This window comes from Salvelinus sp. IW2-2015, unplaced genomic scaffold (genome assembly GCF_002910315.2).
Source record: "Salvelinus sp. IW2-2015 unplaced genomic scaffold, ASM291031v2 Un_scaffold16312, whole genome shotgun sequence".
In the NCBI taxonomy this organism is placed as follows: Eukaryota; Metazoa; Chordata; class Actinopteri; order Salmoniformes; family Salmonidae; genus Salvelinus; species Salvelinus sp. IW2-2015.
In genome coordinates, this window is record NW_019957531.1 from 85,168 (window position 1) to 111,805 (window position 26,638).

The 26,638-nt window shown below is 43.0% G+C and overlaps 1 protein-coding gene across 6 annotated transcripts in view; it reads left to right on the forward strand.

Annotated features, from left to right (window-relative positions):
* LOC112080392 (2-oxoglutarate dehydrogenase complex component E1) overlaps nt 1-26,638 on the forward strand; it is a 123,122-nt gene that overhangs the window by 23,231 nt on the left and 73,253 nt on the right. For 3 of the 6 annotated variants that reach the window (XM_070442540.1, XM_024146129.1, XM_024146130.2), the window contains exons 3-6: nt 1,369-1,545; nt 9,641-9,743; nt 12,251-12,295; nt 25,607-25,654. In XM_070442540.1, coding sequence (XP_070298641.1) covers nt 1,369-1,545; nt 9,641-9,743; nt 12,251-12,295; nt 25,607-25,654 — 373 coding nt within the window. Of the gene's footprint in view, nt 1-1,368; nt 1,546-9,342; nt 9,437-9,640; nt 9,744-12,250; nt 12,296-25,606; nt 25,655-26,638 lie in introns of those variants that run through there. The other 3 variants (XM_070442542.1, XM_070442541.1, XM_024146133.1) reach the window with 3 other exon arrangements.

The window sequence follows — 26,638 nt, forward strand, 5'->3', positions numbered from 1 at the left end:
TTTGTCTAAAAAGTTGTCGTAAAGCATATAACACCAGACTGACATCTAGCTAGTTAGTTAGTATTTGTAAACAAGCATAACACCGAATCGTCAATCCAAATGTAGTCACGAGCTAAAGCCAAAGAGTGCCTCGGCCCCTGTTGCTTGGTAAGCTACTCTGGCTCCCCAAGCGTCCTAGTGGATATACACTACACAAGGCTTCCTCTCTGGGTGGAACACAGATAGTCCACTGCCCCCCCCAAAAGCAAATCCACACGTGCACGAAAGTAGATAAATGGAGTGGAGCTTGTAGCGGCCTTTAGGTAACCTAAATGTAGCAACACGAAGGCTGTGTGTGATGTGACCAACACCCACTGTTTCTTGACTCAGACTTCTGAACTCTTCATTCAGTTTGATTCATGCACAGCTTCTAAAGGCCTTACATGGTTCCAGGTCATGTGTTCTTCTTAAGCTCAAGCCACTTTAGTGGAAATTTCTGTAGAAATCTGAATGAAACCGATGCTGTGACCCTGTTGTGCAGCCAGGTTTGAGTGTCCCAGGTCAAGAGGGTGTTGCATTTCAGTCGCTGCTTCAGGCATGCTAGTCCCCCGAAACATGGTCACAAGACAGTACAGTACTTAACATGTAAAGAAATATAATTTAGTTGTTGAAAGGGAAAATTATTGGTGAATTTCTACAAACAATTTTCTGTTATTCAGCGGTATATCTGAAGATTAAGGACCATTTATATGTGAATTGGAGTTCGGAGCAGTCTGACCACACTTCTGATGTCTTGCCAGAACTGACCATTAATTGCACTGGTATAAATAGTGTTTCGGCCGTGTGGGGGGAAAACTCTGAGGTCCTGGGTCTGCCGTTCCCGCATCTCTGCAATGTAGATCAAGCTTTCTATGAAGGATCTTGTGACTAGTGTTAGTTTCAAGTATCCGTTTGGTATGAAGTCAATAACTTCAAAATAACCTAATCCCAGAGAACTGCATTGTTTCGTGGATTGTTTCATTTGTAGGAATATGTCAGGGATTTACTATTTTTCAGTTTACCATGGAACATTGAAGATTTCAGTTAGCCTACTGCTTAGTATGAGACTAGAAAAGAAAATGTTCTAATTACCAAATCAGTTGTAGCTCTGACAGGAATGTGTGGAATTTGCCCTCCGTGAGATTAATCACACCGGTTAGTTTAATCAGAAAGAGAAAATGGAAACGGTAACATTTGGGTTACTTTTATATAATATTTCTAGCGTTACTACAGGTCATAAAGCTGTAATCTTAAAAAATGTACGTTTGTCATAGATGGATTTGTTGGCCATCTCCTTTCATGCCACTTTTCATTAATGCCAATTATTGTTTCTCTTCTCTTTTCCTTCAGTCTTGGGACATTTTCTTCCGCAATGCCAATGCAGGTGCTACCCCAGGCAAGGCACACCAGAGCCCTCTGAGCCTGGCCGGGCTGCCCCAAGCCCAGTCCCTGGTGGGGGCTCAGATCAATGTGGAGAAGCTGGTGGAAGATCACCTGGCTGTCCAATCCCTCATCCGTGCCTACCAGGTCAGTCTAGTCAGTCACCACAGGGTCTCACAGAGCTGTAAATTGAGAAAACGAGGACGACCATGTCTATATCTTAGTAAGCATGCCAAGTAGTCTAACCACTACAACACATTCAGCAGATGGAAAGCTGTAACTGTTTAACAAAAATATTTCGTAAAATGTGTCTAGAGCTGTGGCTTTCGCGTAAGGTCGGAAAACTATTTCAGCCAAAGAATTGAACCAGTATTGCCTGTCCTCAATATTTGAGCAATTTCTACCTGTGTTTTAAGGTTTAAGATGTATAATCTGTTTTCTGTAAGCAAAGCTAATTATTTCCATGATGGACTAACATTCTAGTGAAATAGTGGCTTCAGAAAGTATTCACTAGACTTGATCCACTTTTTGTTGTTACAGCCCCAATTTAAATTGATTCAGTTGAGATTTTCTGTCACTGTTCTACACACACGCAGTACCCCATACTGTCAAAGTGGAATGATGTTTTCCAAAATGTTTACAAATTTAATGGCAAACCTAAATAAGTTCAGGAATAAAGTTACTTAACAAGTCACATTGTTGCATGGACTCACTCTGTGTGCAATAATAATGTTTAACATGATTTTGGAATGACAACCTCATCTCTGTACCTTATACATACAATTATCTGTAATGTCCCTCAGTCAAACAGTGAATTTCAAACACAGATTTAACCACAAAGACGAGGGAGGTTTTCCAATGCCTCGCAAAGAAGGGCACCTATTGGTAGATGGATAAAATAAAAAAAGCAGACATTGAATATCTCTTTGAGGATGGTGAAGTTATTAATTACACTTTGGATGGTGCATCAATACACTCAGTCACTACAAAGATACAGGTGTCCTTCCTAACTCAGTTGCTGGAGAGGAAGGAAACAGGAAACTACTCAGGGTTTCACCATGAGACCAATGGTGATTTTAAAACAGAGTTTAATGGCTGTGATAGGAGAACTGATCAACATGAATTATTCCACAATACTAACCTAATTGACAGCGAAAAGGAAACCTGTACAGAATAAAAAATATTCCAAAACATGCATCCTGTTTGCAACAAGGCACTAAAGTAATACTGCAACTGTGGTAAAGCCAATAACTTTTTGCCTCTCATTTTTAACTTGTTAGCAAACATGTCGGATCAGCAACTGTAAGTCATTTTACTAGCTATGTAACATTGACAAGGGTTGACATTGGTTACGATTATGACCTTGGATGCATTTCAATCAAATGTATAGGCATGACGCAAGATAGGATTCCAAACAGATGTAAATGACAAGTATTGCATATCTAAGCTAGATAGCTAAATTTACTAACAGTGAGGAGAAACAGTAATACAACAAATTACTGTTGTAAATCTCTAAAACTGAAGCTGGTTTTACAATAAAAAACATTTGCCTGATAGACATGGCTGTAGGTAGATACTGTCTACCTACCTACCTAGGCTCATTTGTACAGTCTTGTCACTGTGCAAAGGTTGAGGGTTATGCCCTATTTCTTTCTATTAGGCTACATATTGTTGTAAATGTAATCTCTGTGCCTGTGCACATGTATGCATGTTCAACTAGTCTACCTTCATATTGATGTTATGCTGGCCTGGTTCAACTGTTGTTCGAGTATCATTTGGTTTGTGTTTTGTCTTAAAGACAACCTGGGCATCTTCCTGGAGTGGATTCTAGATACAGAATTTATTTGCCTGTGTGTGTCATTGTAGCTGAACTGTATCCCTGGTTGTAGAGGGTGCAACAGGTCAGCACCTCAGGAGTAAATGTCAGTTGGCTTTTCATAGCCGATCATTCAGAGTATCTCTCTAGAGATTTGACAACAGCAGGTCTGGGTCAGGTTTCACATCCGGTGAACAGGTCAGGGTTCCATAGCCGCAGGCAGAACAGTTGAAACTGGAGCAACAGCACGACCAGGTGGACTGGGGACAGCAAGGAGTCATCAGGCCGGGTAGTCCTGAGGCATGGTCCTAGGGCTCAGGTCCTCCGAGAGAAAGAGAGAATTAGAGAGAGCATACTTAAATTCACACAGGACACCGGATAAGACAGGAGAAGTACTCCAGATATAACAAACTGACCCTATCCACCGACACATAAACTACTGCAGCATAAATACTGGAGGCTGAGACAGGAGGGGTCAGGAGACACTGTGGCCCCATCCGATGATACCCCCGGACAGGGCCAAACAGGAAGGATATAACCCCACTCACTTTGCCAAAGCACAGCCCCCACACCACTACAGGGATATCTCCAACCACCAACTTACCATCCTGAGACAAGGCCGAGTATAGCCCACAAAGATCTCCCCCACGGCATAACCCAAGGGGGGGGCTTCAAACCGTACAGGAAGATCATGTCAGTGACTCAACCCACTCAAGTGACGCACCCCTCCTAGGGATGGCATGCAAGAGCACCAGTAAGCCAGTAACTCAGCCCCTGTAATAGGGTTAGAAGCAGAGAATCCCAGTGGAGAGAGGGCAACTGGCCAGGCAGAGACAGCAAGGGCGGTTCGTTGCTCCAGTGCCTTTCCGTTCACCTTCACACTCCTGGGCCAGACTACACTCAATCATAAGACCTACTGAAGAGATGAGTCCTCAATAAAGGCTTAAAGGTTGAGACCGAGTCTGCGTCTCTAACATGGATAGGCAGACCATTCCATAAAAATTTAGCTCTATAGGAGAAAGCCCTGCCTTCAGTAGTTTGCTTTCATATTCTAGGTACAATAAGGAGGCCTGCGTCTTGTAATCGTAGCGTACGTTTAGGTATGTTCGGAAGGACCAAATCGGAAAGATGGTTTGTAGCAAGCCCATGTAATGCTTTGTAGGTTAGCAGTAAAACCTTGAAATCAGCCCTTGCCTTAACAGGAAGCCAGTGTAGGGAGGCTAGCATTGGAGTAATATGATCACATTTTTTGGTTTTACCAAAATCCCCTGCAATATGCGCAGGGGATATCGTCACTAGTGTAACCAGGAGGTGAGGCCTCATTTAACACAGTAAATTCATCAGGCTTAAGATACTGTTGGTAGCAGAACAATCACATCAAGATTCTGATCAGTTCATTGACTTTAACTGCCTTGGAAGTGAGGGATCTAACATTAAGTAGCTCTATTTTGAGATGTGAGATCACAATCTCTTTCAATAATGGCAAGAATGGAGGAGGTCTTTTCTCCAGTGAGATTGCTAAAGCGAACACTGCCATGTTTAGTTTTGCCCAACCTAGATTGAGGCATAGACACGGTCTCAATGGGGATAGGTGAGCTGACTACACTGACTGTGCTAGTGGCAGGCTCAACTAAGCTGGCAGGCTGGCTATCTCATTGTGGAGCTAGAGCCCTGTCTATGTTTGTAGGTAAGATACTGTTTGTTGTAGCACAGATCATTTTCAACCAACCTTAGAGATACCGTCTTCGTCCTTGATTCAGGGAAACGGGTGTCTCATAAAAATGTCTGTGTCCAGTTGCAGGGGGTCAATTTTGAATTTAGAAAATGCTCCTTATTCAACATTTTTGCACTATAATGTAATCCAACAATATGACCGCTGCCATCGTCTTTCAAGTCTTTTCACTCATTGATTGAGACAGGTCTCTCATCATGACATGCAGCACTTTGGGGTGGACACCCACCTGTCTCGATCAATGAGAGAAGACTAGAAATAGACAAGATGTCAGCAAAAATCTTTGGGTAAATCACTATCTGGTGTACAAATCTAGCTACAGTTCTCTGCACCTGTCTTTACACCTGAGACACACTGACATTTACTGCACTGATAAGACCTAAAAAAAAAAAAAAACTTTTACCATATAACGTTGTTGAATACCCACTTCTCTTGAGGTCAGCATTAAATAGTGTACAATTTCTTGTATTTTAGATATCCAATCTGAATGTCTAGCATCTGTTTGATGCTACAGAGCCCTGTACAGCTTATATAAATATCTTCTGTGAATCCATAAGGGCTGATATATTTCCAATTTTATGATGGTTCCAACCCTTTTTCCTGATGATCTACTGTCCTGTAGGTTTTCACTCAAACCCTAATCTAGCACACCGGATTCTAATAATTAGCTGGTTGATAAACTGAACCAGGTTAGTTACAACTGGGGTTGGAGCAAAATCCTACAGGAGGTTGGCTCTCCAGGAACAGGGTTGGAGACACCTTTTCTACATGGTTTTATGCCAGGGTTCCCAGACTTGGTCCTGGGGACTCTAAGGGGTGCACGTTTTTTTTTTTTTTTTTACATAGCACTACACAGCGGATTAAAATAATCAACTAATCATCAAGCTTTGGTTATTTGAATCAGCTGTGTAGTGCTAGGGCAAAAAAACTAAACGTGTACCCCTTGGGGTCCCCAGGACCGAGTTTGGAAAACACTGTCTTATGCTGAGCCACACTGGCTGCGTTTACACAGGCAGTCTAATTATGATCGTTTTTTCCATTAATTGTTCTTAATCATATCAGATCTGATTGGTTAAAAGACCAATTTAGTTTGAAAAAATATCAGTATTGGGCTGCCTGTGGAAATGCAGACTTAGTCCTTTATCCGGGTTCGGTACACTGGCAAAGGTGGGCTGAAGAAGATGTGCTTATGGTCTGCAGTAAACGGCCAGCTGAATAAGACACTGCCGAAAGTGCTGTAGGGCTTCTTTAAACACCAACTGTTTGTTTCTCTTGCAGAATATCTTATGGTACTGTACGACTACTGGAAAGACACAGTTGTGGTCTTTTTGTTTTTATTTTTGTGGAAGGGACGTAGGGAAATGGTATCAACTGAATTGGACCGGCTAGAGCATGGGTGTCAAACTCTGGCATATGGCCCGCGGGGTAATTATATTTGGCCCGCGAGACAATACCAAATTACTACTAGAGCTGGCCCGCCGGTATTATACAGCGCATTCACCGCTAATACTACGAATCCCATAATGCTCTGCTGTTGTTTTCGCGCGCCAATCAGGACAGGACCCAGAAACGCCCTCTCCTCTGTGACAGTAGTCATAGCAACATAGACGCTACAACTGTCAGCGCGCTATCCCTTCCCAAAAATGGCGAAAAGAAAGGCAGAAAACAGGAGCTTTCTGGACAAGTGGGAGGCAGAATATCTGTTTACATATGTAAAAGACAAACCTGTTTGTCTTGTTTGTGGAGTCAACGTGGCTTGAACTGCATAGTAATCCCTTCGCAGTTGATGTGGAAAATGCACCAACCAACATCCAAATGGAGCTGATTGAACTCCAGTGCAACGACACGCTGATGATGATGCTGTGGGCGCCGCACAGTTTCCACGGTTCATCCCTGACACAATGCCTCAGCTCCGCACCCAAGCCGCTCAGATGCTCTCCATGTTCGGCAGCACTTATCTATGCGAGCAACTTTTCTCCTCGATGAAGATGACCAAAACAACTCACAGGAGACGTCTGACTGATGAACACCTTCGCTAGATACTGAGGATTTCTTCAGCTCAGAGCCTGAGCCCAGACATTGATGAACTAGCATCCAAGAAGAGATGCCAGGTATCTGGCTTGGGCACATCAGATTAGATCAGTGTGTAATAATTAACGTTTTCTTTCTGCACTTTTTCTTGCTACAAGGCATGGGCTTGAATGGTTGATTGATTTATTATCATTTTATTTGTAAAATTATTAGCCAGTGGAAAAAGTTTATTTTGGTATTTAAATCAGAAGGCTGCAAATAGAAAAGAGGCATACGATTTTTATTTAAATTMTATTTATTTAATAAATGAATGCCATTGATGTGTTTTTTCATTTGAAATTCGATTTTGCATGTCTCCACTATTACATTATATATTGTATGGTAATAAGCGATGCTTGTTCCATATTCAATGTTAAAGCAAAACTTGTTTGGGTCCATATTAAAAGGTTAATTTGTTCAATGTTGGCCCGCGACTTTGTTCAGGTTTTACATTTTGGCCCACTGGGTATTTGAGTTTGACAACCCTGGGCTAGAGTATTGTTTAAGGACAATGAGGGGATAGTGGGAGTGAATGGGCTGGGGGGCTAAAGGTGTGAAAAGTCTTCAGAAGGCAGTTCTTACACAGTATGAATTTTTGTGTATGTGAGATTGAGGAGAAATGGCAACAATTAATTTACTGTCTAAGCACAACCAAAACCCCCTTCATCTCAAAGTACTGTCTAAACCTCCCCCAGCCCATTGACTTTGACAGATCATTCTAGTCATTCTAATAGTAGCCCTTTGCAGGGGAAATTTGTAGACATGTCTTTGTATTGTGTTGTTGAGAATCTGCATAGATTGACTCGGGTGTGAATAGTTATGTAAATTAGGTGGTTGTCTTTACTGTTTTAGTCTTGATTTTATACCTTTTTGTGTCCCTTGCTGGTTTCTGTCCAACATTCTTGTTGTGCTCTATAACGGTCTGCTCCTTCATGCTTGTGTACCCAAAATACCCTTGCTTTGGGGTATTTTTCAGCAGGGCACTGGAATGACTCCAGATAACCTGAGTTTTACATAAAGAGAAGAGGGGTAGACTACATGGTTTGGAAGATACTCTGTGATCCTCAGGCTACCTCTAACCACATGTAACCCCGGGTAACCCCATAACACAAACACTACCCAATTCATGTTTATACCATGCTTACTGTAATTTGTAAATCTTAGCTGTCAGCTTGTAAATATTTTAACTTACCTTCACCTTGTGCAGAGCTAGGTGTTGGAAGTGCATGTTGGTGGAATCCGATTCTGTACGAACTACAACAAAATACACAATTTAACCACCCCACTAAATTGGCAGCAAGATTGCTAGCTTGCCAGCTGAGACTGTCTGAGAAGCAACCATAGACAATTTATACACATTCATAATTTCTACCAACACACAGAGTGAGCTAGATACTGTATATCGACAGTAACGGAGTGTTTTCCAGGCGAGGGTGGAATAGTTGGCTCCCAAATTGACTCTTCTTTGCTGACATTAGCTAGTTTACGTTAGTCAAAGATAGAACAAACATGTTTACTATGCTGAAGGTAGCTACCAATCTAGCAGTGACTACCATGGCGTAGGCGAAATGGATTGACAGTGTGCATACCAAAAGATAGATAAAAGATTTAGCTGATGGCCTTCAGCGTTCAATACCGGACCGTAATGTTAGTGAAAAACAAAGGTTAATAAAAAAAATCTTGCCTAGAGAAATTCTGAGATTACTGTGTGTTGATGGTTCGATGCAAACGATGCCATTATTCGAGGGCACGCCCCCTCTACCTAGTGGGCGGTATCAGGATTTGCTATGAATGCTGGAATTTAAAAAATAATAATGGGCAAATGTTGCAAAATCCAGGTGTGGAGAGCTCTTAGAGACGTACCCAGAAAGACACAGCTGTAATTGCTGCCCAAGGTGCTTCTACAAAATATTGACTCGGGTGTGAATAGTTATGTAAATTAGATTTATGTATTTCATTTTCAATACATTTCTAATATTTCTTAAAACATGTTTTCAGTTTGTCATTACAGGGTGGTGTGTGTGTGTGTAGATGGGTAAAAAAACAACTAGTTAATCCATTTTGAATTCAGGCTGTAACAACAAAATGTGGAATAAGTCAAGTGGTATGAATACTTTCAGAAGGCACTTGTCCTGTGCTGAAATGGTTGACATTTGAAAGATGGGACAAAGGTGAGATGTCTGTTTTTATCCCATAAAGAACTAGTTACTTCATAACAGAAATGCCTATTATGATATACTCTTGAATGTTTCATATTTTTATGTTGTATTGTTGTTTTAATTGAATACCTTGTTTTACCATGTGACTAATGTTACCTTATTTCCAGTTGAATGGCCATCACAACGCAGAACTTGATCCTCTTGGCATCAGTTGTATAAATTTTGATGATGCCCCAGTAGCTACTGGGGTTCAGAATGTCGGTGAGAAATGTTCCCTCACAGCTGTGCGAGACAACAATGAGCTTGTTTGTATTAATGTTGCTTTTCCCATTTCCTCCCTCTTTTTTCTCTTCTCTGTTTCCTTTCAAATCCCTTTCAACACTTATGTCTCTACATTCGTGCCCCCCCCACCACCACCACCTGTCGGATGCTTTGTTCCATTTCCACTCAAACCTGTTTATGTAGATCCGTGGGCACCATGTTGCTCAGCTGGACCCTCTAGGGATTATGGATGCCGATCTGGATGCTCATGTCCCCAATGACATTATAACATCCTCGGATAAACTCGGTGAGAAGAATGAGCCACTCACTACAGAGCCTTCGTGAGGCTGGGAAGCTGAGCAAGCTCTGTTTGGCTTGAAATGCTGGTCTATGTATCACCTACGCCGGCCTTCTCTGTAAACGTGCCCGTTTGTCCCTGTTTTCAGTCTGCCCACTGTCATGAAAGGGCTCCTAGCAACCTGTTTTTCTGAAATGCCAAATATATTTATGCTTTCTGACTAAACTTCAACCGTCCACAGTTGGAGTATCAATGGTTTTGTTTTCTGTAATACTTTTTTTTAACAGCTGGATTGATCCGCAGTGGTCGTAGATCATTTTCCTACAAGGCTTTATGATTAAGAGGTGGACTGTGGTTCATCTGACTGCTGGCCCTAGACCTGTCCGTTTTGCATAGACTTGCCGGGAGTTACCTCCAATGGGCATAGCTCTGAGGGGTCATTGAGGTACTCAAGCCCCGTCACCACGACAAGGTGACAGTCCAAAAATCATCAACACAAATAGGCAGCTTCTTGGTTAGCACTTCTTTCTAGGACAGCTCTGTCTGACTTCTCTGTCTGCAGGCAGCCAAGCACAAATTGAACCGTCATAACAATATTATCTGGAGTGCTCCAGTGTTAAGTTCACCTACAGTAGCCTTGTTGAGGACACACAGGTGGATTCCCAATTTGAAGCCAGTGTTGAACCATTGGTTTTTATGATATGATTTCATTGTTCCATTACACATGTGGAGGGACATTTCTAGACTGCTTCAGATTTCTTGGCTTAGCTTCTAGCTCTACTAACCTTTTTGCATGCCTTAAAACCTTCCTGGACTGGACCACATTTTCCCTCACATTACTCACACCCTTTCTTGAGTATGGTCGAGAAAGCCCCTCTGACTATTAATCTACTTCTAAGCGTGATACGGTGACAACTCCCAGCAATTCAACGCATTGGTCGTTTCCTGCTGAATGATGGGGGACACATGAGTTTTTCCTCTACTGCTAACTATAACTTTTAGGCCTTAGTTGTCACTCACTGCTCACAACAACAGCTACCGTATGATTCCCAGCAGTAAGAGGTTAACTGTTTGAAAAGGTAAATCGCCTTCAACTTAGATTATAAGAAAAAAAGGGTAGGGAAGGGACATCCCCAAGCAGCAGTTTTTACGCACCAGCATGCCCCTAAACCTTGGACCTCGCTTCTTGTTGATGACTGAATATCCTAATTAGTAGTACTCTCAAGGTTTGTATACCTTATGCGTGTCGTATGGTTGTCCTTTCCAGTACAGCATGTCTCAGTCTGCATGGGACGTTTTTCAGTGAGGCTTTGATCCAGGTGTGATGTTTGTATTTGTGCAGCCAGGCAGGTGTTGCATTTTCTAGATATGATTGGCACCGAAAGCTTTGTTTGCCACCCATGTTGTGGTCGGTGCTGTCGCTAGAGTTCGGAGGCAGTCAATCAGTCGGTGTGTTGCTGTAGTGATTGACGTTGTGTGGTGAAGTCGAAGTTTGGGTGCTTCTCGCAAACAAAATCTAAGTTAAAATAACAAGCCAGTGGCCTAGCACGCTAAGCCACTGCCTCCGGCACATGTCTAGTGTCTGCATATGTTCCAATCCGGCCTACTGTCCTTAGACACAACCTCCCCTATCTTTCCCCACTGTCATCCGCTCTCTATAATGTCCAAAACTAGATACATTTAAAAATAAAATACCTGTTTGTCAGAGGTGTTTACAACTGAAATGTTCTAACTTAGCAAACACCAACCCACCACTGTCTGATCAATTGAATTAAGTGGTGGGAGGGTTCCCAGTCGTTTATGCCTGCCCTGGCTGCTGACCATCATAATGGTGGTCTCTGGTATGCAGAGATGGTGGAAATATTACCAAACTATCTTGGTGTTACATTCACACAAGCACTTTTCCATAACTAGGTAGCTAGTTATTTTGTTTCAAGGTAACTTGGCTGTGGTTGCCACACCCGGCGAAAACAAATGCTATTTATCAAAAACAATACTCTTTGAACACTACTATTTTGTGAACATGATAGCTGTACTTTAGCGTTCTCAACAAGTTCGAAACACATGAATGGACACGACTTGTTGCTCCGAGTTTTAAAAGTTGTATTTCGGAAAAGTCAGGTTGGACATAATCGTGGTATTAGCTAGCTACATAGCTTGGTGTTGGCTACATCCCATACAGTCTGTTTATGGCAATAAATTAATTAAATAGTACCAAGTCATAGCAAAGTTGACAACCTGCTGCCACACATCACCAGCAAAAGATACTAGTGGCACTAGTAGCACCACTTACTGTATCTGAGTATTATAGGTGAGAACATGACTTCACAGAGTATAATTTGAGAAAAGGACATCTTATTGTCTTCGAGAACCACCCACAGTTCCACTTCGATTCTAGTTTGCCAACCCCTTCGAGGTGTTTGCGTGAGTAGTGGTAGAGATGGCCCCCATGTCCATGATGGGGGCATGAGTCACTAACCTTTTCTGGGTCTCTCGCCCCCTGATGCCTCCTTCAGACCTGGCAATGTTCAAGGACCGTCTCAGTATTCTAACTGTTGGAGGTATGGAAACATAAGTCCCTGTAGTTCTGTCCCTCTATCTTTGTGCTTGAGTATTTGCTTTTTGTATTTTTCACGTAGGAACTTCTGCTTTATCTTTCTCATGTCTTTTTCCTCTTTTCAGAGTAGAATGCACTTGATAAACAACTAGTGATGGGGGAAGAAATCGATGCAGTTTACATATCGTGATATTATTTTTAATGTATAGTTTTGAGAATATCGCAATACAGTGATCCCTCGCCACTTCGCGGTTCACTTATCGCGGATTCGCTATTTCGCGGATTTTCATAATGCATTTTTTTTTTTTTTTTGGTGCATTGTGCTCTGCATTCTGATTCGCTAAAAACTCACTCCCGCTTCTTGTATCAAAACATGCTACGAATTGTGCTATCATTTTGTCGTCTCGTGCAGTTATGTGTACGTACATAAAACAGCTTGGCAAATTTACATTAAGTTGGCCAAATTATCTTGTAATTTCGAACATCTCCTAAACCCATAATGTCGACGAAACGGCCTACACGTGAGTCACTGTATTTGTATACATGTAATAGTTGCTAATTGTAAAAAAAAAAAAAGTTTTCTATTTCGCGGATTTCACTTATCGCGGGTCATTTTCGGAACGTAACCCCCGCGATAAACGAGGGATTACTGTATTCTTTTGCACTATTTGGTGGTACCTGCACCCAAACTCCAGTATTTTTCCTTCATAGCTTGTTCTCTGTCTTAAATAAACAATTGGTTCCCTATTATTTTTTTTTATCAGATGATTGGATGCAAAGCCGTTCAGACAGCCGCCCTGAAACAAAGACTGAGAAAGATAAAGAGCCTCTCTCTGTCGGAGCACACGGATGTCTTAAAGGGGAATGGAAACACTAGGATTTAGAACGCCAGCTAACTGAAAATCGCCATGTTGGCATTGTTGCGTCACTGGCAGGAAAGAATTTTAGAACTCCCAAAAATGGCTGAATTTATCAAGAGTAGCTCAGAGTCTGAGAATTAGTTTATAACAGAGGATGAAATAACGTTAGTTAGGGAGCCGGTAAACCTACTGAAGCCGTTCATGTTTGAGCTGATCGTTGCCCCAGATCAAAGAGTTTGTTCTCGTAGCAGTAACACAGATATGCCGCCTGAAACACCTAAGCTAGAGGGTCGGCGTAGCGGTGACACAATCTGGTGTGAGTGCGAATGCTGCCAGATAATGGCTAGAGAGTATGAGTGTGTGTTGTAGAGAGATGGTGGCGATACGGCACAAAATTCCAGTGGATGGTGGCTGTATTTCATCCAGTCAGAGGTTCCTGTCAATCTGTCTGGATGGCGATATATTTTTGGGGACGTGTCACTAATCCTTATGAAGGACTTCCTGGCAGAAGAGGTTACTCGTACCAGTCAGCAGCCGATATGCCAGTTAAATAATTGGTGAAATATTGCCAAACAGCGCCGGTGATAAACATCGTTTCAGGATACTGATGTATATACAGTGTAAGTCGGAAGTTTACATACATACACTTAGGTTGGAGACATTAAAACTCGTTTTTCAACCACTCCACAAATGTCTTGTTAACAAACTATAGTTTTGGCAATCGGTTAGGACATCTACTTTGTGCATTACACAAGTAATTTTTCCAACAATTGTTTACAGACAGTGAATTATAAGTGAAATTAGCTATCACAATTCCAGTGGGTCAGAAGTTTACACACTAAATTGACTGCCTTTAAACAGCTTTAGAAGCTTCTGATGAGTCTATTGGAGGTGTACCTGTGGATGTCTTTCAAGGCCTACCTTCAAACGCAGTGCTGCTTTGCTTGAAATCATGGGAAAATCAAAAGAAATCAGCCAAGACCTCCACAAGTCTGGTTCATCCTTGGGGGCAATTTCCAAACGCCTGAAGGTACCATGTTCATCTGTACAAACAATAGTACGCAAGTATAAACACATGGGACCACACAGCCGTCATACCGCTCAGGAAGGTTATGCGTTCTGTTTCCTAGAGATGAACGTACTTTGGTGCAAAAAGTGCAAATCAATCCCAGAACAACAGCAAAGGACCTTGTGATGATGTTGTAGGAAACTGGTACAAAAGTATCTAAATAGTAGATATAGTAAAACGAGTCCTATATCGACATAACCTGAAAGGCAGCTCAGCAAGGAAGGAGTCACTGCTCCAAAACTGCCATAAAAAAGACAGACTACGGTTTGCTGCACATGTTGACAAAGATCGTACTTTTTGGAGAAATGTCCTCTGGTCTGATGAAACAAAAATATAATTGTTTGGCCATAATGACGATCGTTGTGTTTGGAGGAAAAAGGGGGAGGCTTGCAAGCCGAAGAACACCATCCCAACAGTGAAGCACAGGGGTGGCAGCATCATGTTGTGGGGGTGCTTTGCTGCAGGAGGGACTGGTGCACTTCACAAAATAGATGGCGTCATGAGGAGGATAAATTATGTGGATATATTGAAGCAACATCTAAAGACATCAGTCAGGAAGTTAAAGCTTGATTGCAAATCGGTCTTCCAAATGGACAATGCCACCAAGCATACTTCCAAAGATGTTGCAACATGGCTTAAGGACAACAAAGGCAAGGTATTGGAATGGCCATCACAAAGCCCTGACCTCAATCCTATAGAAAATGTGTGGGCAGAACTGAAAAAGCGTGTGCGTGCAAGGAGGCCTACAAACCTGACTCAGTTACACCAGCTCGGTCAAGAGGAATGGGCCAATATTCACCCAATTTATTGTGGAAGGCTACCCAAAACGTTTGACCCAAGTTAAGCAATTTAAAGGCAATGCTATCAAATACACTCAATTAGTATGTAAACTTCTGACCCACTGGGAATGTGATGAAAAATAAAAGCTGAAATAAATCATTCTTTCAACTATTATTCTGACATTTCACATTCTTAAAATAAAGTGGTGATTCTAACTGACCTAAGACAGGGAATTTTTACTAGGATTCATTGTCAGGAATTGTGAAAAACTGAGTTTAAATGTATCTGGCTAAGGTGTATGTAAACTTCCGACTTCAAGTGTATGTGTGTGTATGTGTGTGTATGTGTGTGTGTGTGTATGTATGTATCCTATAACGATGTTTATCACCAGCTCTGTTTGGCGCGATGGAAACACATTTACCTTTTGATTAGACAACCGGAGTTTGAATCGCAGACAGCATCATGATTCATGAAATCTCATTCTAACCAATAATGGGGTGTGCTGTATTAGATATGTATACTACTCTCTTCACAGAACAGCACACACTGGCTCTAACCAGAACAGAAAGTGTGGGAGGCCCCGGTGCACAACTGAGCAAGAGGACAAGTACATTAGTGTCTAGTTTGAGAAACAACTGGCAGCTTCATTAAATAGTACCCTCAAAACACCAGTCTCAACGTCAATAGTGAAGATGTGACTTAGGGATGCTGGCCTTCTAGGCAGAGTTGTAAAGAAAAAGCCATATCTCAGACTGGCCAATAAAAAGAAGATTAAGATGGGCAAAAGAACAGACACTGGACAGAGGAAGATTGGAAAAAAGTGTTATGGACAGACTAAACTAAGTTTGAGGTGTTCGGATCAAAAAGAAGAACATTTTTGAGACGCAGAAGAAATGAAAAGATGCTGGAGTGCTTCACACCATCCGTCAAGCATGGTGGAGGCATTGTGATGGTCTGTGGGTGCTTTGGTGGTGGTAAAGGGAGATTTGTACAGGGTAAAAGGGATCTTGAAGGAAGGCTATCGCTCCATTTTGCAACGCCATGCCATACTCTGTGGACGGCACTTAATTGGAGCCAATTTCCTCCTACAACTGGACAATGACCGAAAGCACAGCTCCAAACTTTGCAATAACTATTTAGGGAAGAAGCAGTCAGCTGGTATTCTGTCTATAATGGAGTGGCCAGCACAGTCACCAGATCTCAACCCTATTGAGTTGTTTTCGGAGCAGCTTGACCGTATGGTACGCAAGTGCCCATCAAGCCAATCCAACTTGTGGGAGGTGCTTCAGGAAGCATGGGGTGAAATCTCTTCAGATTACCTCAACTGGAATGCCAAAGGTCTGCAAGGCTGCAATTGCTGCAAATGGAGGTTTCTTTGACGAAAGCAAAGTTTGAAGGACACTAATTATTTAAATAAAAAATGATTGACCTTGTCAACGTCTTGACTATTTCCTATTTATTTTGCAACTAATTTCTGTATGTTTTCATGGAAAACAAGGACCTTTCTAAATGACCCCAAACTTTTGAACAGTAGTGTAGGTATGCACGTCAGCTTTGACGTTGGTTTTGCACATTGGCGTTAAACTAGACATCAGGCCGATGTTGGCATTTTTATCTAATATCGTCCGATTCCGATATCCTTACCGATAAATTGTGCATCCCTAGTTACAGGTACTATATAAATGTCCCATCACTCAGACAGTTAGTGAATACACAGCATCCAGCACAGCAATCAATCAATCAAATGTATTTTACAAAAGCCCTTTTTACATCAAAATAATAACCACAGTGGTTATAGAGGGTGCAACAGTTCAACACCTCAGGAGCAAATGGCAGTTGGCTTTTCATAGCTGAGCATTCATAGGTTGAGAGAGTCGAAACGGCAGGACCGGGACAAGGTAGCACATCCTTCTCCATTTTCAGAACACCAGCCCGCTCCCCCAAAGTGATCGATAGTATATCTTGGTTCGCACTGTGATGATTGTGATTCTGAGCTCTCAGGTTCATACAGCAAGTTATGCTCTTCACTGATCTCACTCTCCGTCAGCTCCATCTGTGGCGTTTAGGGGCACGACTCGGTTGTACACGGATGGTTGTGAGCTTAATCTAGCTGGTCCTCGAGCTCTTTAGGGATGGTCTCGGTGGACCTCTCCTCCACCGCAGCACAGGAACACTGTCACCCAGGGGTCAGTTTGGCATGCTGTACTAACCGTTCTTTCCTGTTGGTAGAAACAATTAAGGCATCTATTAGGCTATATTTATATTCAAGAATCCCTGCATATACTTGAAATAAACAATAGACTTAGGAATAACATGGATTTGCCTCCTTTTCAGGGATGAAGATGTCATCCTGAAAACAAACAAACCTTTTGTTAAGACAACTGAACCCAAATATATCAGTTGGTATTCACAAGCTACCTGTATTCTATGATTTGTCAACACGCACAGCAAATAAAGGGATTTTTTTTTAGCAAACTAGCTTTGTCAACTTCAGTCTAGCTAAATGAGGTGGAGCTAACAAAACATTACAAAAACAAATCTGTCAACAAAATGTATTCCAGTAACGTTACTTGACAATCTGAGGTGGAAGCTAGCTACAGTAACTACCTAATAATGGGTTCACGGAGAAACTGTTGCAGTTGAGTTGCTTGCTAACGTTATTTGCTGGGGGGGGGGGGGGGTGTTACACAAAACACTTCAGACGCAATTAGCTGGTTACCTTCAACTAGAGTTGCAACAAAGTTGTCCAGTTTCTAATGACCGGTTAACGTTACCTTAGGCTCCATTGCATTGACTCGCGTCACCTCCTCCGTTCAGTCTTATTTGCTTGTCTCCGAAGTAAGCGATGATGGTCGGTCGGTAACCCCTACACCATAACCCTCAATGTAAAATGGAGGTGCAAGCAGAGGGCTTCAACGTAGGCCTATGACTCCTTTCCATTCGGAAACTCCCAGTTGCCGAATCGAAAGTGCCCTTCATCGCGAAGTCTGCTTCCGCGAAGTGCTGTCTGCAGATCCTGCTAGCTTGTGCTGACATGTTCTTCCTCTCAGGACATGGAGCCACTTCGAAAGTTGTGGGTCCTTGGGCAGTCGAACAGCCTGGCGCTATACAATTCATGTTTGAATTACTACTTGTTGCCATCTTCGTTGTCTGCACTTAACCTCACTCTTTGATTCACTATACACGTGAAAACTCAATACCACAGATAATTTGATTCCTGCTAGTGACGCACTGGCGTTGGTCATTACTATGGCAATTTAAAATGGTGCTGACCATAGCTCAAATAAACCTTGTTTTTATGTTAAATGCACGTCTTCATGTTTAGTAATAGTGGATTGAATACATCTCTTTGCTTAGATTTACTTGCTGAGGTGTTTCCATTACTCTTTAAGACAATAAGCTCCTCTATATGTCAGTGTACTTTTCACATTTTAGTGCAGTGTGTTTCTCAGTCCTGCTCCTGCCATAGTCCTCCTATAGTGCTTTCCTGTCGTTGCTCCAGCTGAGTAGACACTGGGTGTGGAGTAGTCAATAGGTTTATTTAAATCTATCCACAGTGCCTTCAGAAAGTATTCATACACCTTAACTTATTCCACATTTTGTTGTAGCCTGAATTCATGGATTAAATAGATTTTTTTTACCCGCCTACACACAATACCCAATAATGACAACGTGAAAACATGTTTTTAGAAATGTTTGCAAATGTATTGAAAATGAAATACAAAAATATCAAATTTACATAAAGTAGAATGCACTTTATAAACAACTAGTGATGTGGGAAGAAATCGTTGCAGTTACATATCGTGATATTTCTTTTGACGATGTATAGTTTTGAGAATATCACAATATTTTTGCGCTTGTTGGCAGTACCTGCACCCAAACTCCAGTATTTCTACTTCATAGCTTGTTCTCCGTCTCTCAGAACTTATTTCCATGACCGATCAAATTTTTTAAAATTTAATTTACATAAATATTCACACCTCTGAGTCAATACGTTGAAATCACCTGGCAGGGATTACAGCTGTGAGTTTTTCTGGGTAAGTCTAAGAGCTTTGTACAATATTTCCACCATTTTTTTATTCTTCAAGCTCTGTGAAGTTGGTTGTTGATCATTGCAACACAGCCCTTTTCAAGACGATTTAAGTGAAAACTGTAACTAGGCCTCTGTAGCTAAGCCACTCGGGAACATTCAATTTCGTCTTGGTAAGCAACTCTAGTGTATATTTGGTCTTGTGTTTTAGGTTATTGTCCTGCTGAAAGATGGATTTGTCTCCCAGTGTCTGTTGGAAAGCAGACTGAATCAAATGTATTTATATAGCCCTTCTTAGATCAGCTGATATCTCAAAGTGCTGTACAGAAACCCAGCCAAAAACCCCAAACAGCAAGCAATGCAGGTGTAGAAGCACGGTGGCTAGGAAAAACTCCCTAGAAAGGCCAAAACCTAGGAAGAAACCTAGAGAGGAACCAGGCTATGAGGGGTGGCCAGTCCTCTTCTGGCTGTGCCGGGTGGAGATTATAACAGAACATGGCCAAGATGTTCAAATGTTCATAAATGACCAGCATGGTCAAATAATAATAATCACAGTAGTTGTCGAGGGTGCAGCACCTCAGGAGTAAATGTCAGTTGGCTTTTCATAGCCGATCATTAAGAGCATCTCTACCGCTCCTGCAGTCTCTAGAGAGTTGAAAACAGCAGGTCTGGGACAAGTAGCACGTCCGGTGAACAGGTCAGGGTTCCATAGCCGCAGGCAGAACAGTTGAATCTGGAGCAGCAGCACGGCCAGGTGGACTGGGGACAGCAAGGAGTCATCAGGCCAGGTAGTCCTGAGGCATGGTCCTAGGGCTCAGGTCCCCTGAGAGAGAGAAAGAAAGAAAGAAAGAAAGAGAGAGAGCATACCTAAAGGTACACAGGACACCGGATAAGACATGAGAAATACTCCAGATATAACAGACTGACCCAACCCCCCCGACACATTAACTACTGCAGCATAAATACTGGAGGCTGAGACAGGCGGGGTCGGGAGACACTGTGGCCCCATCCGACAATACCCCCGGACAGGGCCAAACAGGCAGGATATAACCCCACCCACTTTGCCAAAGCACAGCCCCCACACCACTAGAGGGATATCTTCAACCACCAACTTACCATCCTGAGACAAGGCCGAGAGTAGCCCACAAAGATCTCCCCCACGGCACAACCCAAGGGGGGGCGCCAACCCAGACAGGAAGACCACGTCAGTGACTCAACCCACTCAAGTGACGCACCCCTCCTTGGGACGGCATGGAAGAGCACCAGTGACTCAGCCCCTCTAATAGGGTTCGAGGCAGAGAATCCCAGTGGAGAGAGGGAAACCGGCCAGGCAGAGGGTGGTTTGTTGCTCCAGTGCCGTTTCGTTCACCTTCACACTCCTAGGCCAGACTACACTCAATCATAGGACCTACTGAAGAGATGAGTCTTCAATAAAGACTTAAAGGTTGAGACCGAGTCTACGTCTCTCACATGGGTAGGCAGACCATTCCATAAAAATGGAGCTCTATAGGAGAAGGCACTGCCTCCAGCTGTTTGCTTAGAAATTATAGGGACAATTAGGAGGCCTGCGTCTTGTGACCGTAGCGTACGTGTAGGTATGTACGACAGGACCAAATCGGAAAGATAGGTAGGAGCAAGCCCATGTAATGCTTTGTAGGTTAGCAGTAGAACATTGAAATCAGCCCTTGCCTTAATAACAGGAAGCCAGTGTAGGGAGGCTAGCACTGGAGTAATATGATCAATTTTTTTGTTCTAGTCAGGATTCTAGCAGCCATATTTAGCACTAACTGAAGTTTATTTAGTGCTTTATCCGGGTAGCCGGAAAGTAGAGCATTGCAGTAGTCTAACCTAGAAGTAGCAAAAGCATGGATAAATTTTTCTGCATCATTTTTTGACAGAAAACTTCAGATTTTTGCAATGTTACGTAGATGGAAAAAAGCTATCGTTGAAACAGTCTTGATATGTTCGTCAAAAGAGAGATCAGGGTCCAGAGTAACGCCGAGGTGAACCATGATAATGCATTTTCCAGCCACCACCATGCTTGTAAATATAAAGAGGTGTACTCTGTGATGTGTTGTTGGACTTACCTCAAATAGTGCCTTATTGCAAACAAGATGCATGTTTTGGATTATTTTTTATTCAGGACAGGCTTCCTCCTTTTCACTCTGTCATTTAGGTTAGTATTGTGGAGTAATTACAATGTTGTTGATCCATCCTCAGTTTTCTCCTATCACATCCATTAAACTTTAACTGTTTTAACTGTTTAGTCACCATTGGCCTTGTGGTGAAATCCCTGAGTGGTTTTCTTTCTCTCTGGCAACTGACGTAGGAAAGACGCCTGTATTTTTGTATTGACTGGGTGTATTGACACACCATCCAAAATGTAATTAACTTGACCATGCTCAAAGGGATATTCAATGTATTTTCTTTAATGCATATACCAATAGGTATAATGCATATACCAAGGCATTGGAAAAACTCCTTGGTCTTTGTGGTTGAATCATGCGTTTGAAATTCAGTGCTCGACTGAGAGACCTTACAGATAATTGTATGTGTGGGGTACAGAGATGAGGTAGTCATTCAAAAAAGTATTTTTAACGCTATTATTGCACATAGTGAGTCCATCTAGTAATGGCGAGGATTACTGCCGTTTTATTGGCTCTTAACCAACCGTGCTATTATTATTATTTTGTTGCATTGTTTAACTTATTTTGTACATAATGTTGGACATCAGAACAGTTATTACTCCCCTTGAATTGGATGAAGAATTTTTCTCTAATGAGTCGGACGAGAGCGATTTACTCCTGACACCCGAACAGGCCCTCATCCCCGTCATTTCCAGGAGAAAGAGACGGAAGAGGTATCGCGGCAGGAGATCGGGGTGCCTTGTGAGGATCCGCCGACGAGTGGCTAATCTGCCTTTGCCATCGGTCCTATTGGTCAATGTACAATCGCTGGATATTAAATTGGATGAACTAAAAGCACGTGTATCTTACCAACGAGACATTTAAAACTGTAATATCTTATGTTTCACTGAGTAGTGGCTGAACAACGGCATTAATAACACAGCTGGCGGGTTATACACTGTATCGACAGGATAGAACAGCAGCCTCTGGTAAGACACGGGGTGGCGGTCTATGTATATTTGTAAACAACAGCTGGTGCACAATATCTAAGGAAGTCTCGAGGTTTTGCTCGCATGAGGTAGTGTGGTCTACAGCTTATCATGAGATACTCTATCTACCTAGAGAGTTTTCATCTCTATTTTTCGTAGCTGTCTACATACCACCACAGACCGATGCTGGCACTAAGACCGCACTCAATGAGCTGTATACCGCCATAGGCAAACTGGAAAACGCTCATCGAGGTGGCGCTCCTAGTGGCCGGGGACTTTAATGCAGGGCAAGATCTACCAGCATGTTAAATGTGCAACCAGAGTGAAAAAAAACTCTAGACCACCTTTACTCCACACACTGAGACGTGTACAAAGCTCGCCCTCCATCTGTCCTCCTGATTCCTGCTTACAAGCAATAATTAAAGCAGGAAGTGACTCGGTCAATAAAAAAGTGGTCAGATGAAGTAGATGCTAAGCTACAGGACTGTTTTGCTAGCACAGACTGGAATATGTTCCGGGATTCTTCCGATGGCATTGAGGAGTACACCACAACAGTCACTGGCTTTATCAATAAGTGTATCGATGACGTCATCCCCACAGTGACCGTACGTACATACCCTAACCAGAAGCCATGGATTACAGGCAACATCCGCACTGAGCTTAAGGGTAGAGCTGCCACTTTCAAGGAGCGGGACTCTAACCCGGAAGCTTATAAGAAATCCCGCTATGCCATCCGACGAACCATCAAACAGGCAAAATGTCAATACAGGACTAAGATCGAATCGTACTACACCGGCTCCGACGCTCGTCGGATGTGGCAGGGCTTGAAAACTATTAGACTACTCAGGGAAGCACAGTCGAGAGCTGCCCAGAGACACGAGCCTACCAGACGAGCTAAATTACTTCTATGTTCGCTTCGAGGCAAGTAACACTGAAACATGCATGAGAGCATCAGCTGTTCTGGTCGACTGTGTGATCATGCTCTCCGCAGCCAAGACCTTTAAACAGGTCAACATTCACAAGGCCGCTGGGCCAGGCGGATTACCAGGATGTGTACTCTGAGCATGCGCTGACCAACTGGCAAGTGTCTTCTGATATTTTCAACCAGTCCCTGACTGAGTCAAGCAGACCACCATAGTCCCTGTGCCCAAGAACACTAAGGTAACCTGCCTAAATGACTACCAACCCGTAGCACTCATGTTTGTAGCCATGAAGTGCTTTGAAAGGCTGGTCATGGCTCACATCAACACTATTATCCCAGAAACCCTAGACCAACTTCAATTTGCATACCGCCCCAACAGATCCGCAGATGATGCAATATCTGTTGCACTCCACACTGCCCTTTCACACCTGGGCAAAGGGAACACCTATGTGAGAATGCTAGTCATTGACTACAGCTCAGCGTTCAACACCGTAGTGCCCTCAAAGCTCATCACTAAGCTAAGGACCATGGGACTAAACACCTCCCTCTGCAACTGGATCATGGACTTCTTGATGGGCTGCCCCCAGCTGGGAAGGGTAGGTAACAACACATCCGCCACACTGATCCTCAACACGGGGGCCCCTCAGGGGTGCGTGCTCTGCCCTTCCTGTACTCCCTGTTCACTCATGACTGCACGGTCAGGCACAACTCCAACACCATCATTAAGTTTTTTTATTTTTTATTTTAATTTAATTTCTTAATAAATTTGATCCCCTTTTCTCCCCAATTTTCGTGATATCCAATCGCTAGTAATTACTATCTTGTCTCATCGCTACAACTCCCGTACGGGCTCGGGAGAGACGAAGGTCGAAAGCCACGCGTCCTCCGAAGCACAACCCAACCAAGCCGCACTGCTTCTTAACACAGCGCGCCTCCAACCCGGAAGCCAGCCGCACCAATGTGTCGGAGGAAACACCGTACACCTGGCCCCCTTGGTTAGCGCGCACTGCGCTCGGCCCGCCACAGGAGTCGCTGGAGCGCGATGAGACAAGGATATCCCTACCGGCCAAACCCTCTCTAACCCAGACAACGCTATGCCAATTGTGCGTCGCCCCACGGACCTCCCGGGTGCGGCCGGCTGCGACAGAGCCTGGGCGCGAACCCAGAGACTCTGGTGGCGCAGCTAGCACTGCGATGCAGTGCCCTAGACCACTGCGCCACCCGGGAGGCCCCACCATCATTAAGTTTGCCGATGACGCAATAATGTTAGGCCTGATCACATACAACGACGAGACCGTGTGGTGCATGGACAACAACCTCTCCCTCAACGTGATCAAGACAAAGGGGATGAGTGTGGACTACAGGAAAAGGAGGACCGAGCACACCCTCATTCTCATCGACAGTAGTGAAGCAGGTTGAGAGCTTCAAATTCCTTGGCATCCACATTACCAACAGAGATTCCTGACGGTTTGCATCACTGCCTGGTATTGCAACTGCTTGGCCTCCGACCGCAAGGCACTACAGATGGTAGAGCGTACGGCCCAGTACATCACTGTGGCCAAGCTTCCTGCCATCCAGGACCTGTATACCAGGCGGTGTAAGAGGAAGGCCCTAAAAATTGTAAAAGACTCCAGCCACCCTAGTCATAGACTGTTATCTCTGCTACCGCGCGGCACCAGAGTACCAAGTCTAGGTCCAAGAGGTTTCTAAACAGCTTCACCCCCAAGCCATAAGACTCCTGAACATCTAATCAATTGGCTACCCAGATTACCCCTTTACTCTGCTGCTACTCTGTTATTATCTATGCATAGTCACTTTAATAACTCTACCTACATCTACATATTACCTCGACTAACCGGTGCCCCCGCACATTGACTCTGTACCGGTACCCTCTGTATATAGTCTTGCTGTTGTTATTTTACCGCTGCTCTTTAGTTGTTTGTTATTCGTATCTCTTACATTCAAAAATTATTTTTTTACACTGCATTGATGGTTTAGGGCTTGTAAGTAAACATTTCACTGTAAGGTTCGGCGAGTGTGACAAATAACATGTGATTTGATTTTGATTTGATTAAACTAATGTGACTTGTTAAGCAAATTTTGACTCCTGAACTTATTTAGGCTTGCCATAACAAAGGGCTTGAATACTTATTGACTGAAGATGAAATTTCAGCTTTTCATTTTTAAACAATTCGTAAAAACTTTTTAATAAATTCTATTTTGACATTATGGGGCATTGTGTGTAGGCCAGTGACACAAAATCTAAATGTAATACATTTTAAATTCAAGCTGTAACACAACAAAATGTGGAAAAAGTAAAGGGCTGTGAATACTTTCTGAAGGCACTGTACATAAGTGTTAAAGTTATAGTTGTTGTTTGCTTACTGGTGGATGTGTGATGTGTGATGCCTAGTAATATTTCTCTCAAACTGTGGCGAGTTTTGTTTAAATTGTCGGTAGGAATATTTCACTGAAAGTCCCAGTTGGATCTCTTGTAAAACCAACTTAAGTGTGTTTATCTGCTTCCACTTTGTTTCAGAATCTGACTGCGTGTCACATTTTAGAGCTGACAAACATTGGGAGAGTGGTAATAATCAACTCATTTGTCATAACACGCACCCAAATGCTCTCGTAGTTAGTTGCCTTATGCTAGGTTTTTGAAAATGTGCACAAGTTTTTGCACTTCACTGCTTGCACTACGACATACTGTAGAATAGCAGGATCTTGCCTTTGGATAACTGCGATTAAGAAATCATCACCGACCCTCGTTGTACCCTGATGATGCTTTTGCACAGCTGCTTTTGCACAGCTTTGGCCCAGTGTAATGCTAGAAGACTGCTGCTATGGAACCGCCATGGGTCACACTGTCTCTCACACCATATAAAGATGACGTGTGCTGTCTCGCTCGCGATGGTAATGACCTGGGCATTGGTGAGCCATGTCTTGTCTCCACTTTGCGGTGGAGAATGTGTATTCCTTGCTGTGTGCTGCTGCTGTCTGTCTGGCGTTAAGGAGCAGCCATGTTTGTTGCTGCCTTGTGAGCTGACAGTTTTGTTGTTGGAAGTGAACTTGCAGTCAGTGTGCAGAGTCTGCAAGAAGCTGCTCTCCCTGTCCTTGGAGAAGCTTCACTACTGCAGGTCAGCTCTTCGGTCAGGTCAGCTAGATGCTGTTTGTTTCTGATGCCACAGTGTTATAGGATACCCATAGTTTGTCCTGCTTCCTGTCCAGTCGTTTGAAGCTTTTGTTCTGTCCCAGAGCTTATTCTTCTTTGCTTGGATACTCTTCAGTATTGCTCAAGTCCTTAACACACCCTTTCAGTCAGTCATGCACAAACCCACACACACATTCTTTTACATTTTGATCTGTCTTTCTTTGATCTATATAATATAATCCCTATAACTGCCAATTTGTTGTAGCTAGAACTATTACAGTTGTTAAATGAATTTCCTATATCACCAATGCTCGCATTCATTTTTTTTTGGTTTATGCATTGACTAGCCAAGGTCATAGTTGTTATTTTTTGCAATTACAATGTTGTTGCCCTTCTCTTCTTTTCCTGAGGCAATCAAAG